The sequence below is a fragment of the Nycticebus coucang genome, chromosome 10 (assembly GCF_027406575.1).
Source record: "Nycticebus coucang isolate mNycCou1 chromosome 10, mNycCou1.pri, whole genome shotgun sequence".
Lineage (NCBI taxonomy): Eukaryota > Metazoa > Chordata > Mammalia > Primates > Lorisidae > Nycticebus > Nycticebus coucang.
In genome coordinates, this window is record NC_069789.1 from 113,451,635 (window position 1) to 113,474,291 (window position 22,657).

Here is a 22,657-nt window from a genome sequence, read left to right on the forward strand (position 1 = left end):
CACTGCTGCTCACAGCAACCTCAAACTCTTGGGCGTAGGCGATTATCTTGGACTACAGGTGCCCACCACAAAGCCTGGCTCTTTTTTTTTTTTAAGACAGTCTCACTATGTCGCCCTCAGTAGAGTGCTGTGGCGTCACAACTCACAGCAACTTCTAACTCTTGGGCTCAAGCGATTCTCTTGCCTCAGCCTCCCAAGTAGCTGGGACTACAGGCACCTGCGACAACGCCGGCTGTTTTTTGTTACAGTTGTCACTGTTGGTTAGCTGGCCCGGGCTGAGTCAGCCTCATGTATGGGGCCAGCGCCCTACCCACTGAGCTACAGACGCCTCCGACTTTCCTGGCTTTTAACTGCCACTGAAAGGGGTTCGTTGGTATACCCAGAGAAGAGACCAGAGGTTCAGGACAAGTTTAATGAAAGGGGACTGAAACCTTCCTGGGCAAAGATGGTGCTGCATCTGAGAGTGGTTTAGGGCTTGTTTTTATAATACACTTAGAAATATTCCACAGGTTGCTGGAAAGCTTTGGAGGGCTAGGGTCTTTCCGGAAGAAATCTTGGGGCCGGGCCAGGTAGCCCTTTTGTTCTGAGGGAAGGTGAGGAAGGGTTTAGGCCTCTAACATGTACATCTTCATTTTTATGAAGGGTTGAGGTGCCAGGACAGGGGACACTTGCGATGACCTTTCATCTTCCGCTGGTTACCAGCGCAACATGCCATTTCTCCTGTACGTCAGAAGCTCAAAGATGGCCGCCCCCTGGGGGCCAGGGCGAGGAGGGCGCGGCCATCTTACTCCTGCCAGCAGTAAAGCTGTTTTCACGCCGCCCACCCTCATTATCCCCAGCCAGGCGGTCAGGGGGCTGAATGAGGACGTTCAAACAAGTAAGTTCAGCCGCAGGGTAGTGACTGGAGGTCACAAATCAGTAGCTGCATCTGTTGGTGCACTGTGGTTGGTGGGCGGGGATCTGTCGGCGCCCGCTTGGGTGGTGCGGGTGGAATAGCCTCGCTAGCCGAGCGGGGGTGCGTTTCCTATGGCTGGGGAACTTTGGGGGACCGGTCATAGGGTGTATGTGATGGGGGTGCCTTTGACATCTTTCACAGGGTCCCCTTTACGGTTTGTGGTTAAAAAATTTCTACAGATTAACCACTGATTGCCAAGGTTACGTTTTCGTGTCTTTGCCATTTATTGCCTGCGGTGCTCAGCGATTGCAAATTGGAGGGTTGGTTTGTCCGCAAATGCGGTGTATGGTCCTTGGGTTGGTTTGGGGCTAAATGATCTAGGGATTGTTTGGGGGTTTAATGTACGGAGGTTTCTGATCCAGGTTTTGGGATTAAGCCGGGCGGTGGCGGCGGTACAGATGTGTTTATGGGCTGCAGGTGCGTTGAGCTCCAGCCTTGGCTGCTGGAACAGATTTGGTGGAGGTCAACATTTCCTTTCTACCCAAAGCCCTTCTCCACTAGTTTTTAAATTCCCTTCGCACCCCACATCGCTCTTTACCTTTGAACCCTTAGAAATGAAAATTTTTGGCGAGATAAATGATCAAGCATATCTAAAAGTGGTATGTTTTATCTTCAAGATGCGGCTTTTACTCTTCGTCTGGCAAGTTTCCAGCATATTCATTTTGGCTATTTCAAGTTCCTTCTGACGTAAGTAAAAAATGGTAAGTTCTGTTATTCAAAGATAACCTTTGTCAAATTTTTAGAATATTTTAATTTAAGGCTTGTGTGTTATTTGCTTAATATTTATAATATATGTAAATTACATAAGTGATACTTCAATTTTGTTTTTCACTTCATAAGGTGTAATAAGCATTTGAAAATTACTGTATTTTTTATATTTGAACGAGTAGTATTATGAGTGGATTCAAATGAAGTATGTGCATATATTTGGGCTTAGATATCATTTTTAAGAACATATTATGATGTTGCCATTACCTAAGGGTAATGGGTTTATTTTTCTGACTTTTATGTCTAGGCTAGATTATTTATTTTTATTGTAGTGTCTTATTTCCTAACTGCCTTTTCCTTATAATATTCTATAAAAAATAAATGTGTTGATGTTTAATTTATATTTGGTCACCTTATTAAATTCTTAATATTATAATATTTTTTCTCACTTATCAACATACTTTTGTGCAAAATTTCCAAGCTGTAGAAATACTGAAGGAAGTTTCAAGTTCTCACTGATATGCTTAGATTTTTACCATAATCGTTGTATTAGACCAGCTCTGCCAGTTATCTAAGCATTCATTGATTTGTTCATAATCCTTTTTAGTTGTTGATTTTGCTACATTTTAGATTAAGTTGCAGATACCAAGAATTGTGCAGTCCTATGATTAGTCTATTGAACGCCTTTTAGTTACTTTGTTTTTTGTTTGTTTGTTTGTTTGTTTTGAGACAGAGTCTCACTTTGTCCCCCTTTGTTTCATTTTTAACCCATTACAGACTTGCCTTGTGTGGCTTATGTGGGACAGTTTAACCCACATCCTTGGTAGAGTGCCATGGTGTCATAGCTCACAACAACCTCAAACTCTTGGGCTCAAGCAATTCTCTTGCTTCAGCCTACCAAGTAGTTGGGACTTCTGGCACCCACCACCACACCTAGCTATTTTTTTTTTTTTTTAACAGAGGAAGTCTCGCTCTGGCTAAGGCTGGTGTCAAACTTGTGAGCTCAGGCAATCCACCCGCCTTGGCCTCCCAGAGTGGTAGGATGACAGGCCTAAGCCACCTCGCCCAGCCACTATCTTTGTTTATTTAAAAAGGAGACATCTTGGGGGGCACCTGTGGCTCAGTCGGTAGGGCACCGGCCCCATATACCGAGGGTGGCGGGTTCAAACCCGGCCCCGGCCAAACTGCAACCAAAAAATAGCCGGGCATTGTGGCGGGCGCCTGTAGTCCCAGCTACTTGGGAGGCTGAGGCAAGAAAATCGCTTAAGCCCAGGAGTTGGAGGTTGCTGTGAGCTGTGTGAGGCCACGGCACTCTACCGAGGGCCATAAAGTGAGACTCTGTCTCTACAAAAAAAAAAGGAGACATCTTATTTACAAATAATTTTGGCTAGGTATAATGTGGAATGAAAGTAGACTTTGGAATGAAATGAACCTGATTTTCAGTTTTGATTCTATTTCTTTCTGATTGTGTGATTTGTATAATCTATGCCTGTTTCTTTGTTAGCAAAGAGAGAATTTAATGTCAAGGCATGGTGGCTCATGCCTGTAATCATAGCATTTTAGGAGGCAGAGGTTGGGTGGATTGCTTGAGCTTAGGAGTTCGAGACAAACCTGAACAAGAGCAAGACCCCATCTCTACTGAAAATAGAAACACTAGCCAGACATGGTGGCAGGTGCCTGTAGTCCCTGCCAATTGGGAGGCTGAGGCAGGAGGATCCCTTGAGTCTAAGAGTTTGAGGTTGCTGTGAGCTATGCCACTGCACTCTACCCAGGGTGAGAGAGTTAGATTTAGACTCTGTCTCAAAAAAGAGAAAGAAAGAATGAGAGAGAGAGACATTAAAATCTCTTCCTTGACGTTATTTTTCAGGGTTATTTGTGCTTTTGTCTTTTGTAAAATTTGTATTTGTAACTCACATTCTCCCTCCCTTCTTCCCTCCTTGTTTCTTTCTTTTTTCCTAGTAATCCAAACCTTTTAAACCATTAAGTTACATTATTGATCTATGAACAGCAATTTTATTTTATTTTTATTTATTTATTTTTGGGGACAGAGTCTCACTTTGTTGTCCTTGGTAGAAAGCTGTGGTGTAATAGCTATAATTCTTGCACTCAAGCAATTCTCTTGCCTCAGCCTCCCAAGTAGCTGGGACTAGGCACCTACCACAACACCCAGCTATTTTTAGAGGTGGGGTCTTGCTGTGGCTCTGGTTGGCCTTGAACTCATGACCTCAGGTAATCTGTCCACCTTGGCCTCCCAGAGTTACAGGCATGAGCCATGGCGCCTGGCCAGCAATTTTATTTTAAATGTAGAAGGCCAATATTTTCTGATTTAAACATATGTTTACTTATGAAAACCCAGTGAAGAAAGTAAAAATGACCTGTCAGCACCCTTTTGCCAATATTTCCTTTACAGAAAGTCCTGTATAGGACCAGAAATAGAGTCATGGTTACCAAGAATACCTGTACTGGCAGTCTTCAATGGAATGTTAAATTATTCCCAACAAATGTTCTGCTTTTTAACACTGACTTTTAAGCTGTATAAGCTTTAGGATGCTATAGGATTATTCTATTTCAATTTTGTAACCAGCCACCTGATTAAAGAGGCATACAAATATATTAGAAGGCTGGCACGGTGACTTATGCCTGTAATCCCAGCACTCTGGGAGGCCGAGGTGGGTGGATTGCTTGAGCTCAGGAGTTCAAGACCAGTGTGAGCAAGAGTGAGACCCCATCTCTAAAAATAGCTGTGTGTTGTGGCAGGTGCCTGTAGTCCCAGCTACTCGGGAGGCTGAGGCAAAAGAATCACTTGAGCCCAAGAGTTTGAGGTTGCTGTGAGCTATGAGGCCACAGCATTCAACCCCAGGGTGACTGAGTGAGATTCTGTCTCAAAAAAAGAACCCAAAACCAAAACAAATATATTAGGCAAATACTGATAATTTGCCCCTTCTTATACTCAAAAGTCATCTTTGATTATTTTTTACAATGCAGAATACTACCCACTATATGATCACAGCTGATTATTTTTTCTAACTGCATTGCATTGAGTACTATTTCTAGACCCTTTACTGTTTCTAAACTCTGCTACTATAATGTGAAAACATCCTGACGCAATATGTCATCAAATGGATCTGTCTGTGTTCCCCCAAGACTTTGTTTACAAAACAGGTAGTCCAGGCTCTGGACACTATGTTACTGACCCTCGGTGTAGAATAATCATATGGCTTTTCTGCACTAATTCAAGTTTGATCAGTTAGAGCCCATGGACTAAATGTAGCCTAGTGCCTGTTTTTGTTAATAAAAGTTTTACTGAAACCCACTATACTCATTAGTCTTTTTTTTTTTTTTAATCTATGTCTGTTTTTGAGATACAGTCCATGGTAGAGTTGAGTGTTTGCCACAGAAACCACAGGCCTCTCTTTTATTTACTTATTTATTTATTTATTTATTTTTGAGACAGAGTCTCAAGCTGTCACCCTGAGTAGAGTGCTGTGGCATCACAGCTCACAGCAACCTCCAACTCCTGGGTTTAAGCGATTCTCTTGCCTGAGCCTCCCAAGTAGCTGGGATTACAGGCACCCACCACAATGCCCGGCTGTTTTTTGGTTGTAGTTGTCATTGTTGTTTGGCAGGCCCAGGCTGGGTTCGAACCTACCGGCTCCACTGTATGTGGCTGGCGCCTTAGCTGCTTGAGCTACAGGCGCTGAACCACAGGCCTCTCTTTTAAATGTTTTTTAAATATTAGTTTTATTGCTGACACTAGTGATTACAGATAACATATAAACTTGGTCAGTGTTATGGTAATTTGTACTTTGTGCTCTTCTCCTACTATACAGATACCTTCAAATAGTTTTCATTCACCATCCTAATGTATGTGCTCTTATGGTAGATTTTAACACTTAATGCATTAAAACCTCCTGAGATAGTATTATCATTCTTATTTTTCCAGTCAGTACTTAATTTAGGCTTTTTCTCTTACTTACCCAGTTTTATTCTTCTTTACTCCTTATTCCTCTACTTACACTGGAGGCTCCTTTCCCTTTGCTCAAAGAATATTCATTAGCATTTGCTGTATTGTGGACCTTCTGATGAAGAATTTTTTCTGCATTGCCTGAAGATGTCTTTAAGTTTAATTCCTCAAGGATATTTTTGCTGAGTATCCTTTATAGATTTATACTTAATAATGCAGGGAATCAAGACATGGATGGTGATGAGAAATTAAATAATATTTTTTATAATTTGCATAGGACAATATTCTCAATAGTATAAGTACCCTAGGATATTTAAAGACTTTTGAAAAGGTAATGGGTGGCAGTGCAGGGACTTCTACTGGCGATGCCTCACTGGCTGGCTCTGAAGTTGGCCTGGACCCCGCATAGCCGATGTGCAGCTGACCCCAGGCTGCCATGGAGCAGGAGATTGAGGAGCTGAGCCAGTGGCCGGTTGCACACCCGTCTACCCAGAACCTCAAGCTGCCACCCTGGATAGAGTACCGTGGCATCACAGCTCACAGCAACCTCTAACTCCTGGGCTCAAGGTAATGAGAAGTTAATGTCCTTGGACATACCTACAGCTTCTGAAAACAGTGGAGAGCTCACCTTTTGGAACCATGGTGTACCTGGCATTCAACACTTTCCTGGGGGAAGAGAGATGTCGAGGAGCCCCTGGGTGTCTGCTGAGGCACTAAGGCAGAATGTGAATGAAGTGGGGCCACAGTTCAGTATGACACTCCATGAGCCTGGCATGGGCTATGGCCCCGAAGCGACTCCCACTCATTCCCCCATGACTTACTGTCAGGGAGCATCTACCTCCCAGCCAGAGATGACGGTTTTCAGGGGGCCCCCGGTGATGCCCTTAGGAGGGCCAAGTATTACAGGGGTGGCCATGACCTTCACTGGGCATCTAAGGACGTCCCCTACTGGGCTGCCAGTCTCAACTTCTGGTGGAAGAATGCCTATGATGTCCCACGTCGGGGTCCCAGCAATGCCTTATTCTGAACCCTCAACAGCACCTTCTAACAGAGCCTCTTTAACACCTGAGATATTATTGGCACCAACCACACCTGCCACTGAGGCCACAGCTGTGCTCCCTTCTCCGGAGCAGATGTTGCCCCCCAGAGATCCCCATAACCAGGGGATGTCCCCAGCTAAGACCCAATCATTGCTGGCATTAGAATCTCAGGACTCTATTATGAGTCAGCCAGATTCCCAGGCTGGCCACTTCCTGCCTGAGCAGCCCTACCCTGCTCCACAGAAAGCAGAGCCAAACTCGGGGGCCCAGGAAGGGGCTCACAGGTGCAGATCCTCATCTCCAAGGCCTTACTTCTGCCCATATGAGAACTGTGGAAAAGCTTATACCAAGCGCTCCCACCTTGTGACTCACCAGCGTAAACACACAGGTGAGAGGCCCTACAAATGCTCTTGGGAAGGCTGTGTCTTGGCTTTCTACCGTTCTGATGAGCTTGCACGACATACGCGGATACACACCAGACATCGACCATATAAGTGTGATCACTGTGGCCGAAAATTCATGAGATCTGACCATCTCAGGCAACACCGAAAGATTCATCAGCAGAGGCCAGGACCCTCAGGCCCACAGGTCTATGAGAGAGAGATGGGTGGTCCTCCCCCAGATCCTGCCTGTTTCTGAGCAGCTCGTCTCTTTGGTGATTTGAGGAGGACATTGGACTGGGGCAGGTAAGGACAAGCCTCCTCAACTACCACCACCCACCACAGGTACCTAAAACCAAGCACCAGATTTTAAGGGGCTGATCCTGCCCTGCTCTCCCCTGAGTTGACTACCATGGCTACTGAGGTACTTTGTAGAACCTTGTTTCTGGACTTGGCAGGCCTGAGAAGAGTACTTGGCCAAGTTATCAAGTGCAGACATATCTGCTTCAGAGGTGGTCTCTCCTCTAAGAGATGGTGCCTTCTGTAGGTGTTTCCTGAACCTAACTTGCACCAAGCACAGAGACATGATGAATCAGGTCTGATTTCTATGCTTAAGGAATCATCTTGGCCTAGAGGCTGATGATCCCTTGGGGAAAAGAAGTTGCCAAAGAGGAGGGTCAGCAAGGCTTTCTGGCAGAGGTGACCTTGAACCAGTAATGTGACAACATCTAGTAGTCCCTCAAATGTTGAAATAAACTGAAGCAGCTGAGTGAAGAGGGAAGAGGATTCTAGATAGACTGAGGACACCAGATCTGGCAGCTGCTCAGAGGAGAGCCAGCCTCAAGTTCATTCATTCAGCAAGTATTTTTTGAGCCCATCACACAGAGCTCCAAGGCTGTGGGGACCCATAGTGAGGAGTATGAAGACAACTACAGGATATTCCAGGGAGGACAGAGTTCTCAAGGAGGTGCCTGAGTTAAACCTGAAGACTTGTGGGAATTTCTGTTTGTTGGACATGGTCATCATGGTCATGACCTGTGTGGCACACTAGGGGTTCAGAGGTGCCTGCAGGCACCCTGCCTCTGTGGAGTAGAGGATTCTGAATGCTCAGTGCTGCCACGGACAGAAGCTGGATCTCTGGAGACCATCCTGGGCCTCTGGGAAAGCCACACCACCTTGGCCGTGCCTGCCTCTGCCCTTGTACTCCTACCCTCACCCTGTCCTACTTGGCGGCCTTGGTCTGTGTCATTAGTGGTCTCAATGTACCAGAGGTAGACACCCAGGTGCCCTCCACCCAGGCCCAGAGTGGGGAGAGGACATCATTTAAAAAACAGAGGCAGGGATTTTAGGCTGTACTGAGCCCTCAGCCCCCCTCCAGGAGACACTTGGAGCTCAGGACTTGCTGGGATTGAGGTGACACAAGATGTTGCTAGAGGTACAGGAGGAGATAGATCTACTGGGGCTGTTTCCTTTTCCCCTGGCTGTCTTGTGGCAGGGGGGGTGGAGCTCAGCACACCCCGGAGAAGAGAAGCTGAAGTCTAGGGGTGTGCCTTGCCCAGCTCCCCAGTGCTTGAGTGTAGCCACCCCTAGTTGTACCCCCACTGTTGCTCAGCCGGCCTATGAATTAAAGATTTAAGTATAAATATTTATGCATAAATGAAAAATAAAAATGAAACTCAAGGGTAGAAGGGCCTTGTTTGTGATCCATTCACTGGCCCCAGGGTTTGAGGTCTTGAGCACCTAACATCTCTTTCATTCTTTTCCATGGAGCAGGCCATCTCGGATTGGTCAGGCAGGGCTGGTCTCTTTCCTCCCCTATCTGGCTCACACACAGCCCTGAGGGTGGGGTCAGAGGCCAGATTGCCCATTGTTGGAAGGAAAGATGAGAGATCTTGTCATTGGTGACCTATCATTCACTGAGGAATGGACAGGGAGAGAACCAGGATGGGCAAGGGGCATTGTAAACAGTGGGCTAAGCAGGCCCTTGCTCTTGTAGAGGTCACAGTCTAGTGGAGGTCATACGTTAGTAGAAGTGTATGAAGATACAGGGAGAGCAGATACTAGGATGTGCTGTCGTAGTGCAGGGGTGTTAGGAAGACAGTTCTTGGAAAGTGGTTTGAGCTCAGAGTCTGGATAACTAGGAGTTAGATAAAGGAGGTGAGGTGGTGATTGAAATAAATCTCTTTACCCAGGTTATTCTATGGGAGGCAGTGCTGAGCCTTTTCCAGTATCACCCAAGATGGGATGGTGGGTGGGTAAGACCTTGACTCCTAACTAAAACAGGCAGGATTTGAATCCTCCCTCTGCCATTTCCTGGCCACATAGCCTTGGGCACTTTACTTATCTTTCTGTTGCTTCTACAGCAAGAGAAATGAAATTAATCCTGTTTTAAGGTGTTTTCCTGGGCTGCAGTTTGGAAATTGCATTAGAGCAGTGGTTTAAGGGACAGGAATGGATTTTAGTGCTTCAAAGGTGGCTTCAGGCAGGCTAAAGAGTGATAATTATTGGATTTGGTTGGTGAGAACATGGTCAAGGGTGACTCCCAAGTTTCTGGCTTGTTATAAATAACACAGAAAAAGGATACATGAATTTCATTAATTTTCTATTTATTGTGATGTTTTTCACACATGCAAAAATATTTCGTATGTGTTCTATTTGAAGGATAATAAAAATGTGTTTACCTCTTAGGTCACTTGAGAAAAAGAATTTGCTAATACAATTAAAGCCTTTGAGTTGTCCATTTTTTTTTCCAGAGTTAACTGCTATCCTGAATTTGGATTAATCTTGCCAGTGCTATTTATTCTTGTCATATATGTATTGATTCCTAAATAATATAGTGATTGGTTTTATATGTTTTGGAACTTTGTTTATTCTGTTTGGGGTTTATTGAATTTTTTTCAATCCAAAGGTTTATAGTCTGAATAAAATCTGGAAAGTTTGAAAAAAAAAAGAAAAGGTAATGGGCACACGTGGTTTAAAAGACAGATGTGTGTCCTGTCTGTATGTCCTCTTTCCTAAAATTGGCCGGCCTGAGGATTCCCCTGCTGTCAGAGTATCACATTGGGATGGTTCTTTCCCCCATCTTCTTTCACTACTATCAGTAATAATACCACTTCCACTTTCTAGAAGGAAGATGTACCTCCCAAACATCCAGAATGTTATGTTTTACTAGCCCAGATGTAAAATCTTCTGAAGCACTAAATAAAAAGACAGGTAGCTGTTTCAGGGCCTTGATTTAAGGTGACATCTGAGCCTAAAGAAAATTACCACAGAGCATAGTGTGCTTTCTCTTCAGCCCACAGGTGCTGAGAACAAGAGAAACCAAGTGAAGGAAGAAGGCAGAGATTCTAATACTTAGGTATCACCACTTCTGGGAACCACACTACCCTTGACTCAAGTTTGAGATTTTTGAACAGAAATTTAAAGCTGATTCAGAGAGATAAAGACAGAGCGTCCCAGTTAGTGGCCATTTCCCAAATGGAGAAAATCATATAGGCCCATGTGACTTGATTTGTTTTATTCTTTTCTTTATTCTCTAATAGATGTTTAGAGGCCTATAAAAAGCAGTGCAATTAAATAGAAAAGTATAAATTGGTAATAGTAGAATCTAGAAAAATCTTGGTGTGAAATAGCATCAGGAATATATCATTCATGGGGTTCTTGCTCTTACTACGTAATTCACGTAAGAACATATTAGCCACTGTGCAGGACCCTGTGGGTTTTATTTGCTGTCAACTTGCATCTGATCCCTCAGACAGCCATACAAGAGAATCAAGATAAGTTACATCAACTAAGAGAAAGCAGACTGTTTTCTTGAGGGATGTTGATGTTTCATGGCACATAATTCTAAGGCATCATATAGGTCTTTGATGGTTCTTCACAGGGGTGATGTGGTTAGGTGGTATTTTTTGTTGTTTTATGTTTGTTTTTGGAGATAGAGTCTCACTCTGTCAGTCCAGCTAGAGACCATGGCATCATCATAGCTCACAGCAACCGTAAACTCCTGGGGACAAGCAATCCTCCTGCCTCGGCCTCCAGAATAACAGGTCCCTGCCACCATGCCCTACTAATTTTTCTATTTTTAGTAGAGACAGGGTCTCACTCTTGCTCAGGCTGGTTTCCTATTCCTGGGTTCAAGCATTCCTTCTACCCCAGCCTCCCAGAGTGCTAGGATTATAGGTGTGAGCCCCTGAAGCCAGGCTATTAGTGGTGTTTTTAAAACTGAAGCCTTCTCATCAGTACAAAACCATATTTCCTGTATCTGTTTCTTCATTGTACCTAATGTGCTATTATTCCTAATAATGTGCACACATACATATGTGTTTGTGTGTATACATGTGTTTATATGTATTTTCAGAATAAATTTTTATCTAATTTGCTTAATTACATAATAATCTCTTGTGCTTCATACATGTTTTGCACAGTTTTTCTTTTTTTTTTTTTTTTTTAAGATGGAGTCTCACTCTGTTGGCTAGAATGCCATGGCATCAGTCTAGGTCACAGCAACCTCAAACTCCTGGATTCAAGCAATCCTTTTGCCTTACCCTCCCAAGTAACTAATTTTTCTACTTTTAGTAGAGAAAGGATCTCACTCTTGCTCAGGCTGGTCTTGAACTCCCAGAGTGCTAGGACTACAGACATGAGCCACCGTGCCCAGCTATACAGTTTCTTTTATTTTTTCAGTGTATTAACCATAGTTATTCAGTATGTATTGTCCTGTGATAGTAGTCTCTGGGATCTTTTCCTTATTGTTTTGATAAAGGTTTGAAGGCTCATGGAGAATTTAAGAATCTGTGTTATTAATATACTTATAACTAGTATACAGTCTGCTATTGGCAAATAGATGCTGTATATTTATATATATTACAGATGTTCTTATGTTAGCAAGAGGATTTGATTGTGACATAATACAGAAAATTCTTTGAATTTTCAACTTTGTTGAATGAATGGATTGATGACTGCACAATTACAGAATATTTTACTAGGATTCTCATTCCATCGTGATGCATTAAGAGAATACACCAGCTTTCTATATGGTAAAAATGAACAGAATAATTTCCTTTACATTCTTTTCATACTTTGTTAAGCAGGAATCCCTGACATTTGATGATGTGTCTGTGAAGTTCACCTGGGAGGAGTGGCAGCTCCTGGGCCCTGCTCAAAAAGACCTGTACCGGAACATAATGTTGGAGAACTACAGCAACCTGGTGTCAGTGGGTGAGGATAGCTGCCCTGTGTTGCCCAGGGGGTGCCTGTCAGAGGCCTTCCATTTCTTACCTTCTGAAAGCTTTGGTGGACCTGTGGTACATTCATAGATGCTTCTCTTGCCCCACACAAGAGGGTATAATCTACTTTCTCCTGAGAAAAAAGCCCTGATGTTAGAGATGTGAAACCTGTTCAGTCTCTAACATGTAACATTCTCCCTTCTTGACTTTGCCAGCCCAGTTGTGTAACTCTTCTACTGTTTCCCATGAACAGGGTATCAGGCCAGCAAATCAGATACACTCTCCAAGTTGGAAGGAGGAGAACTGTGGATTACAGAAGATGAAATCCACAGGCAGATTTGTTTTGGTGAGTAGGAGAACCAGAACCAACCAGGGCACCCCTAGAAGTTATATTCTACTCACCCTGGGTCAAAGCCGCCAGGGTGTCTAAGGATACAGCAGCCTCTCTCTTCTCATGAAAGAGCTCTTTTTCTTGGTAGAAATGTAAAAGAATATCTTCCCCTCTTTTTTCTTCTGAGATCCCATTCCTTTATTTAATACACATCTTGTTTTTATTTGCATAATTATCTTCTTCCTAGGATTTTCAAATCTTCCTTTTCTTTGTTCACTGTCACTGTGTCTCAGCGTAGGTTACATTACTACGAAGCCCCACTTTCCAGGCCTCTAGAAAGAGAGAATTTGAACGTATCTTCTTGTTGCTGATTACCGCACCTTCCTGCCCTATTGAGAAATAAGTTTCCCTTCATAACATCTGACCTCACCTGTGCCCCATGATAACCTGGTCTCTGAGCATTTTGTGGTTCTTTAGCTTCTCTTATTCCCCCTATGCTGAGGGTTCCCTGTACATCTCTGTTCTTTCTCTTTCCTTTTCTCACAGCTCTTAAAATATTCCTTCATTCCCAGGAGTTAACCTCTTTTTGTTCTCTGGAAAAAGCTTCCAAATTGTCTTTTCTGTTAATATTATCTAATATTTTCTAACACTTTATCTAACACTTTATTTCTATGTATTTTACTTGTTTTCTTGGCAGCTGGCCTGTAACTTTCCATTTTGTGTGATAAACATGAACCATCTTCCCTCCAAGAAAAATATTTTCAGCTGTCTTGTTTTAATACACAGTCTCCTTCATATCTTAAATCTCAAATTCTCTTTATCCTGGTATTACCTTGAATGTTTTCTTTTTTTTTTTTTTTTTTGGCCGGGGCTAGGTTTGAACCCGCCACCTCCAGCATATGGGACCCGCGCCCTACTCCTTGAGCCACAGGCGCCGCCCACCTTGAATGTTTTCTTACATGCTGAGCTCTCTTCTTAAAGTTGTCTACTATTTCAGTTGATTAATTAGAAAGTGACTTTTAATATCCAGTATTATTTCTATTCCAATTCAGATCAGAATTTATGTCTGCTACAAATTACTTTTCAGCCAGGCGCAGTGAGTGGCTCACATCTGTAGTCCCAGCACTTGGGAGGCCGAGGCGGGTGGATTGTCTGAGCTCACAGGTTAAAGATCAGCCTGAGCCATAGAGAAACTCTGTCTCTAAAAAATAGCCAGGGGTTGTGGTGGGCATCTGTAGTCCTGGCTACTTGGGAGGCTGAGGCAAGAGGATCACTTGAACCCAAGAGTTTGAGGTTGCTGTGAACTAAGATGCTACAGCACTCTACCAAGGGTGACCAAGTGAGATTCTGTCTCAAATAAAAAAAGTTACTTCCTTCATAGTTTTGCCAATTCTAAACTTTCATTAGTTGCATTCATTTATTTTCTCATATTTTTAATAGTGTATTGAGATATAATGCACATATCTTATAATTCACCTTTTTTTTTGAGACAGTCTCATTATGTCACCCTGGGTAGAGTGCTGTGGTGTCACAGCTCACAGCAACCTCAAACTCTTGGGCTTAAGGGATTCTCTTGCCTCAGCCTCCCAAGTAGCTGGGACTACAGTCACCCACCACAACACCAGGCTATTTTGTTGTTGTTGTCGTTGTCGTTGTTGTTTAGTAGGCCCTGGCCAGGTTTGAACCCAAGAGCCCCATGCATGTGGCTGGTGCCCTAACTGCTGAGTTACAGGCACAAGCCTCACCTTTTTTTTTTGGAAACCGCATTTTTTCATGTGTTTGTTGACCATTAGACTTTCACTTGAAAAGTTTCTGTTCAGGTCTTTTGCCCACTTTTTAATGGAGTTATTTGATTTTTTTCTTGCTGATTTGCTTGAGTTCTTTGTAGATTCTAATTATCAGCCCTTTATCCTATTTGTGTAGCATGCAAATATTTACAATGTGTTGTTTTTCAAAGTTGTATACATTGTAGAATGGCTAAATTGAGCTAATTAACATATATACTACATCACATACTTATTTTTTTTTTTATGGTTAGAATAGTTAAAATCTACCGTCTTAGCAGTTTTCAAAAAGCTCTCTCATTCTTACTTATAGTCTGGGACATTTGTTCAATACACCTGGATTGCCAGTTGTGTACCTGGTCACAGTAGTCAGTATTTGGTTCATTTCAGTGGACTTAACAAATTTCTTTTTTTTTTTTAGTCAGACATCCCAATTTTTTAATATGGAAATATTTATATTAGCATATTCCCTGATATTTCTTCACTGAAAACAGATTCTATAGCACTTTTTTTATTTGCCAGATAGCTGCTTTCGGTTCCTCAGAATATTATGGAATAGGATGTACAGACCAGGGAAATGGTGTCAAATTAATTCTTATCCAGCTCCTTCCATCAGGGCCCTCCCATCAGTAAAAAGTCTCTATAGTTGTGAATTTCATAATCAAATACATACAAAAAATAATCAAATACATGTATTAAACAATCTGCTACACACCAAAGCATGACTCAATAGTAAAGAATTGAAAAAACACAGGACTGGGCTCAAGCACCTGTGCTAAGTCCTGCTCCTGATTCCCTGTCCACACTTGGGCAACTTATTTAACTTTTTACTTTCCTCAGCTTTGAGATGGGGAATAATATCCATGATGTTGGTTGGAAGTATCCATACAATGTATGTAACATGGTGTCTGGTACATAGATGTTTAGTAGGTATTCTAAGTATTGTTTATAATTTCTTTATATTTCAGAATATTATGGGGTTACAAATATCTTGGTTACGTGAATTGCTTTTGTACAGTTTGAATCAAAGTAAAAGCGTGCCCCTCGTTGGCTTGGCGGCTGTAGCTCAAGTGACTAGGGCACCAGCCACATACACCAGAGCTGGCGGGTTCGAATCCAGCCCGGGCCTGCCAAACAACAATGACAACTACAGCCAAAAAACATAGCCAGGCATTGTGGCGGGCATTGTGGCGGGCACCTGTAGTCCCAGTTACTTGGGAGGCTGAGGCAAGAGAATCACTTAAGTCCAAGAGTTTGAGGTTGCTGTGAGCTGTGACACCATGGCAATCTACCCAGGGGCAATCTACAGCTTAAGACTCAGATAAAAAAAAAAGTGTGCCCCTCACCCAGATAGTGTGTATTTCGCCCATTAGGTGTGAATTTAATCCCCCGACTTAACAAATTTCAAAGCTTAATATTATTAGAATGACTAAATCCTTGGCCTTCTGTTTGTCCATGTTTCCAAATACAATCTTATCCACTATTTTTTCTTTGGATAATTTTTGTATGCTCACGTTGCTATTTCCAGGTAAGACCTTTTCCAAGATTTATATATTCAACCAGTTTCTTTGTTTGTACTTAGATGTGCAGTAACATCTTAAACTTTATATGTTTCACAATACATATATGCTAGATTTTTCCTTCATTGCAGACTTCAGTAATACCTTTTATTTCATCATGAGGTTTATTTCCCCCCATCTGATGGCTGAAGTCATATAACTTTTGTAATAACCTTTGAGTCCTCACTTTTTAAATACACTTTTCCCATTCCCACCATTGAATCCATTAGTGAATCATGTCTGTAACTATATCCTGATTTTCTCCATCTCCTATATCTTCATCTTTTCTCTCTCTTTCTTTTTCTCTCTCTTTTCTTTTCTTTTCTTTTTCTTTTTCTTTTTCTTTTTCTTTCCTTCTTTCCCCTTGGTACAGTGCCGTGGCGTGGATAACTCACAGCAACCTCAAACTCTTGGGCTCAAATGATTCTTTTGCCTAAGCCTCTGAAGTAGCTGGGAATACAGGCACGTAACCACAATGCCTAGCTATGTTTAGAGATGGAGTTTCACTCTTGTTTAGGCTGGTTTCAAACTCCTAAGCTCAAGCAATCTACCCACCTTGGCCTCCCAGAGTGCTAGGATCACAGGCATGAGCCACTGTGCCTGGCGTACCCCCTAAATCTTCATTGTGCCATTAACAACATTTCACAAATTATAGTTAATTTCTTTCTTTGCTTTTTTAATCCATTTTTCCATAACTAGAATTAAATCTTTGTGAAAATAAGAAATGTTTTTATATCCCAAACATGAGCATAGTGACTTACACATAGAAGTCATTCATCAAATATTTTTAGAATAAATATTTTTAGAATAAATAAATAATCCCATAGCCCTTGTCATTTGGGATTAACCTGTGTGGTCTGGTATTTCTTTAATTTCTGTAGTCTGGTGTCCCACCAAATTCTGGGATTCCCTGCTAAAAGTAACCTGTTTATATGTCACTATCTATACATTTTGTAAAGACCTATTTAGAAAAGCAACCCAATTTATATAAATTGTAAATTATCTAGCTTTTTTTGGTACACTTACTGCTTTTTCTTTATGGTGTATTCATATTATTGTGTCTTACCAATATGCAATAGGTAAGAGATATTTATTTATACATGGAATTTCCTTTATACTAATATAGGGTTGTCACTAAAGAGTCACATGACAACAAAGTATTTCTTAAACAGTCTTACTCCAAAGGAAGATGATGGAATGATTCACTGTTTTCTTCTCTCCTAGAAATCAGAAACATTGATAATCCTCTGCAGGATCACAGTATTCAGAAGAGAGGCCATTTCCTGTTAAAGCAAAATTGTGTTATGTTTGACTTCCATGAGAAACCTTTGAAATTGAATTTTAGTTCTGAAAACTGGAATAGAAGCTGTGACCTAAAGAACTCTGCTGAGTTTAATGGAGATGGGAAATGCCTTTTCCATCCTGTTCATGAACAATTTTATTCTGAAATTAAGTTCCCGGTAAGTACAAAACCCATCAAAAATGAATCCCAAGTCATTAAGGAACAGAGAACTCCCAACATAGAGAAAGCCTATGTATGTGGAGAATGTGGGAAAGGCTTCATCAAGTTTTCTCAGTTCACTGATCATCAGAGAGTTCATACTAGAGAAAAACCTCATGGATGCTTTATGTGTGGGAAAGCATTCTCTAGAAAATCCAGGCTAATGGAACATCAGAGGACTCATTCAGGACTGAAACATTATGAATGCACTAAATGTGACAAAACCTTCCTCAAGAAATCACAATTCAATATACATCAGAAAACTCATATGGGAGAGAAACCTTATACATGTAGTGAATGTGGGAAAGCCTTCATCAAAAAGTGTCGGCTTATTTATCATCAGCGAACTCACACAGGAGAGAAACCCCATGGATGTAATGTATGTGAGAAGGCCTTCTCTACAAAGTTCAGTCTCATTACACATCAGAAAACTCATACAGGAGAGAAACCTTATATATGTAATGAATGTGGTAAAGGCTTTATCGAGAAGAGGCGTCTTACTGCACATCATCGAACTCATACAGGTGAAAAACCCTTTGTATGCAATAAATGTGGGAAAGGTTTCACCTTGAAGAACAGTCTTATCACACATCAGCAAACTCATACAGAGGAGAAATTATATACATGTAGTGAATGTGGAAAAGGCTTTTCAGTGAAGCACTGTCTTATTGTACATCAACGAACTCACACTGGAGAGAAACCCTATATATGCAACGAATGTGGAAAAGCCTTCACTTTAAAGAGCCCTCTCATCAGACATCAGCGAACACATACAGGAGAGAAACCCTATGTATGCACTGAATGTCGAAAAGGCTTCACCATGAAGAGTGATCTCATTGTACACCAGCGAACTCATACTGCAGAGAAGCCGTATATATGCAATGATTGTGGAAAAGGCTTCACTGTGAAGAGCCGCCTGATTGTACACCAACGAACTCACACAGGAGAGAAACCCTATGTATGTAGTGAATGTGGAAAAGGCTTTCCAGCAAAGATCCGGCTAATTGGACATCAACGAACTCATACAGGAGAGAAACCTTACATATGCAGTGAGTGTGGAAAAGGTTTCACCGAGAAGAGTCATCTCAATGTACATCGCCGCACTCATACGGGAGAGAAACCCTATGTATGCAGTGAATGTGGCAAAGGCTTAACTGGGAAAAGCATGCTCATTGCACATTTGCGAACTCACACTGGGGAAAAGCCATATATATGCAGTGAATGTGGAAAGGGCTTCACCATGAAGAGTACTCTCAGAATACATCAGCAAACTCATACTGAACAGAAACCATATAAATGCAACGAATGTGGTAAAACTTTCAGGAAGAAGACATGTTTCATACAACATCAGCGATTCCACACAGGAAAGACTTCCTTTGAATGTACTGAGTGTGGAAAATTATCTTTGCGCAAAAATGATCTCATTACACATCAGAGAATTCACACAGGAGAGAAACCATATGAATGTAGTGAGTGTGGGAAAGCCTTTACTACAAAGTCTGGGCTCAATGTTCATCAGAGAAAACATACAGGAGAGAGGCCCTATGATTGCAGTGATTGTGGGAAAGCTTTTGCCCATTTATCTATCCTTGTTAAACACAAGAGAATTCATAGGTAGTCATTTTGGGAAAACTGTGCCAGTTGGGTCCTCAAGATAATACAGTATTTTTGAAGAATATCTTAATGATTGCAGGGTATGTATGTAGTCATCTATTTGTGATAAAAAAAGAAAATACACATACACAAGCACACAAGACATGTACAGGCTGGGTGCAGTGGCTCATACCTGTAATCCCAGCACTTTGGGAGGGCGAGGCAGGTGGATTGCTTGAGCTCATGAGTTTGAGACCAGCCTGAGCAAACACGAAACTCTATCTCTACTAAAAATAGAATAACTGAGGCAAGAGGATCACTTGAGTCCAAGAGTTGGAGGTTGCTGTGAGCTATGACACCACCGCACTCTACCCAGGGCAATAGCTGGAGACTCTGTCTCAAGAAAAAAAAAAAAAGAAGACATGTACAAAACAACTCCAATACAATCAGTTTTGTTTTGTTTTATTTTTTGAGACAGAATCTGTCACCCTGGGTAGAGTGCCATGGTATTATAGCTCACAGCAACCTCAACCTCCTGGAATTAAGCTATCCTTTTGCCCCAGCCTCCCAAGTAGCTGTGATTACAGGCACCTGTCACAACACCCAGCTAGATTTTCTATTTTTGGTAGAGATGGGGTCTCGCTCTTGCTCAAGCTGGTCTCAAACTCCTGAACCAAGCAATCCACACTCCTCAGCCTCTCAGAATGTGAGGATTACTGGCATGAGCCATGGCACCTGGTGTACAATCAGTTTTCATGAAGTATTTTGGGACATTATGTTGAAAAAGTGTATATTGAGAAAAATTTTAGGAATATGGCTGAATAGGAAAGCCTCAGGTGGGAAGACAGACCCTGTCATAAGTGATCATGATGGATCATCAAGGAACTACTAATAGTAGAAATGTTAATAATTATGGGAAAGTCTTTGTCCAGAAATAAGACCAAGAGAGTTCATAATAGAGAAATATTTTGCTATGGGAATATACGTGGGGAAATTACAGATTGGGGACCCTGAGCCTCCCAAGAGAAAAATGTCCAAAAGCAAAATAAAGTTTAGGAATTTAACTGAGTAAAGAAACAGCTTGGCTTTAATATTTCAATTAGTTTTTAATAAAAGTACTTTTGCTGACTAATGACAAGTCTGTGCAATTCTTGCACAAAACAGGTTTTGAGGAGGGAAACAGCAATCGCAGCTTACTTACTTAAAGGTTAAATGGCCCAAGCACACTGGAATGCAAATGGCCGCATGCACATGCAGCATGCATGGCAAGGCCTGGCAGGTAATCTGCCAGGTAATCGATCAAGCCTGCAGGTTGCATCTCTCCCTATAAAGGGAGATAAGCCTCCTGCCCTGAAGAGGGTTGGAATGCAGAAACCCTATGAGAGAGGTGGGTGTTGCAAAAGTCACTGGGAACAGTGAGTCAACCAAAACCCACACAGAGGGAGGACTTCTTTCTCTCCCAGCTTCCAATGTGGTCATTGCCCCACAGTGGAACAAGGGGTCTACCATCCCCTTTAGACTCCTGAAGGGTGAGACAAACTAAGCAGATGTGGGCATATCCCATTTGCCTTAAGGTTATATTCCTAGTTTCTCTTGAATGCGCCGGCTAAGTATAGTTAACTATCAATTAAGGAAGAGGAGATGATGGAAAAAAAGCATATGTGTTCATACAATTGCTAATCAATGACACAAACAGCCCACAGGCTGATCTTTGCTTAGTTCTCCCTTAGCTAGACCACCCACCTAAAATTGCAGTAGAGAGAACTCAATAAAAGCTAATGGGTCAAAGCACAGAGTGCCTCCATTGTATCTCACCATGCTTAATGAGGCACCCTGGACCCACCATAAACTTTCTGTTTGTGTCTTGTGTATTCATTTTCCCCATTTGGTCAATTCCACTTTAGCAGGTACCCCACAATTCTGGTGTGGGGTTGGTCCCCAACAAGGGTTTATAATAAAATGTTTTGCTTTATCATTTGCCAGCAAATGATGCAAAAATAATACTTATGAATACATGCAATGTGCAAGACCTGTAGAAAAATATCAGAGAACTTAATGAAGAAAAGGAGCCTTGTCAAAATTAATGAGAGCTCACTGTCACAAGTCCAACCTTAGGTGATACATGTCAGGAGCATTTGGGAACTGGATAAAGTCAGCCATACTTCTAGTTGCCTTGTCACAGATTTTTATATATTTTAAATTGTGACAGTTTCATTATGAATTAAATTTTAATATAGGAGTAATATATTAGTACAATACAGGAGTATTCTAAGCCTACCTCGCATGTATGATTACCTCTTGTATTCCTTTGGCTCTATGTTTGTGTTAGAATACTTGAAGAACTTCAAAATGAAACAATATAGTATATTGACTTCATAACTGTAATTGAATATATTTGGAATGTTTAAGTTTGTAGTAGTATCAAGGGTTATGAAAATAATATAACTCATGTTTTTATAAGTCTTTATTTTTGAAATAACTTTAGATTCACAAAATCTTACTGAAGTATTTCAGAGTTCCCAAATGCCCTAAACCCAGCTTTTTCCAAAGATAACACCTTACATAACCATAATTCATTAGCAAATACAGGAAAGTGAAATTGTAACAGTACTCTTCATACCCAATTAATTTGGGTCTCACCAGTTTTAACATGCAAGTATTTGTTTGATTTATATACAGTTTTAAGAAATTTTATCACAAATATTGGTTCCTGTAACCACAATCAGTATTTAGAATATTGCATCAACACAAACTCCCTCATGCTACTTTTTTAGTCACATCCTTTCCTCAGTGCTAACCCTTGGCAATCACAGATCTGTTCATTTCTAATTTTGTCATTAATAGAATGTTATAAAATGGAAACATAGCGCATGTTCCCTTTTTGAGACTGGCTATTTGACCTTAAGCACATTAACCTAAGTTTATCCATGTTGTTCTGTGTATCAGTAGTTGTTTAACTTTATTGGTGATTAGTAATCTATGATATGGATATGCCACACAAGATGGCCAAAGGGAGTACTTTGAAGGTGACTGCAGTGATATTCAGCAATGAGGTATGTGGCACTTTTTCTAGGACTAGTTCATGACCAATTGATCCAACATTATTTAAAATACTGCCTTTTCTCTATTAAGTTAATAGGAAACGAACATATGCAAAAATCAGTTGTGCATACTTATGTCTATTTCTTGACTCTCCATTTTATTCTGTTGATGTATGTTTTTATCACTTTGCCAAAAATACACTATAGTGATTACTGACATACAATGATTATAAGCTTGTATCAGTAGTTGTTTAACTTTATTGGTGATTAGTAATCTATGATATTGCACCTGTCCCTAGGGAGATAAGCCTCCCCAGTAGCTGGGACTACAGGCACCTGTCACGACACCCCAGCTCTCAAGTATTATAAAATCAAGTATTCTGGTTCTTCCAGCTTTATATTTCCGTTTTCCGAATAGCTTTGTCTTTTCTAGTTACCTTTTCTTTTCTTTTTTGTTTTTTTTTTAGAAACAGTCTGACTTTGTCACCCTCAGTAGAGTGCTGTGCTGTCACGGCTCACAGCAACCTCCAGCTCTTGGGCTTAGGCGATTCTCTTGCCTCAGCCTCCCAAGTAGCT

General features: G+C 41.5%; 1 protein-coding gene across 3 annotated transcripts; it reads left to right on the forward strand.

Annotated features, from left to right (window-relative positions):
- The first annotated feature begins 680 nt into the window (after window positions 1–680).
- On the forward strand, window positions 681–22,258 carry ZNF615 (zinc finger protein 615). 3 transcript variants are annotated; one of them, XM_053604562.1, is made up of 5 exons: window positions 681–877; window positions 1,573–1,656; window positions 12,138–12,264; window positions 12,526–12,618; window positions 17,171–22,258. In XM_053604562.1, exons 2-5 carry the CDS (start codon window positions 1,654–1,656, stop codon window positions 19,063–19,065), a joined length of 2,118 nt encoding a protein of 705 aa, XP_053460537.1. In that variant the 5' UTR covers window positions 681–877; window positions 1,573–1,653; the 3' UTR covers window positions 19,066–22,258. The 3 variants fall into 3 exon arrangements, with proteins under 3 accessions (XP_053460537.1, XP_053460538.1, XP_053460536.1); XM_053604563.1 differs by lacking the exon at window positions 681–877 and adding an exon at window positions 1,000–1,215; XM_053604561.1 differs by lacking the exons at window positions 681–877; window positions 1,573–1,656 and having other exon boundaries at window positions 11,718–12,264.
- The last annotated feature ends 399 nt before the right edge of the window (window positions 22,259–22,657 follow it).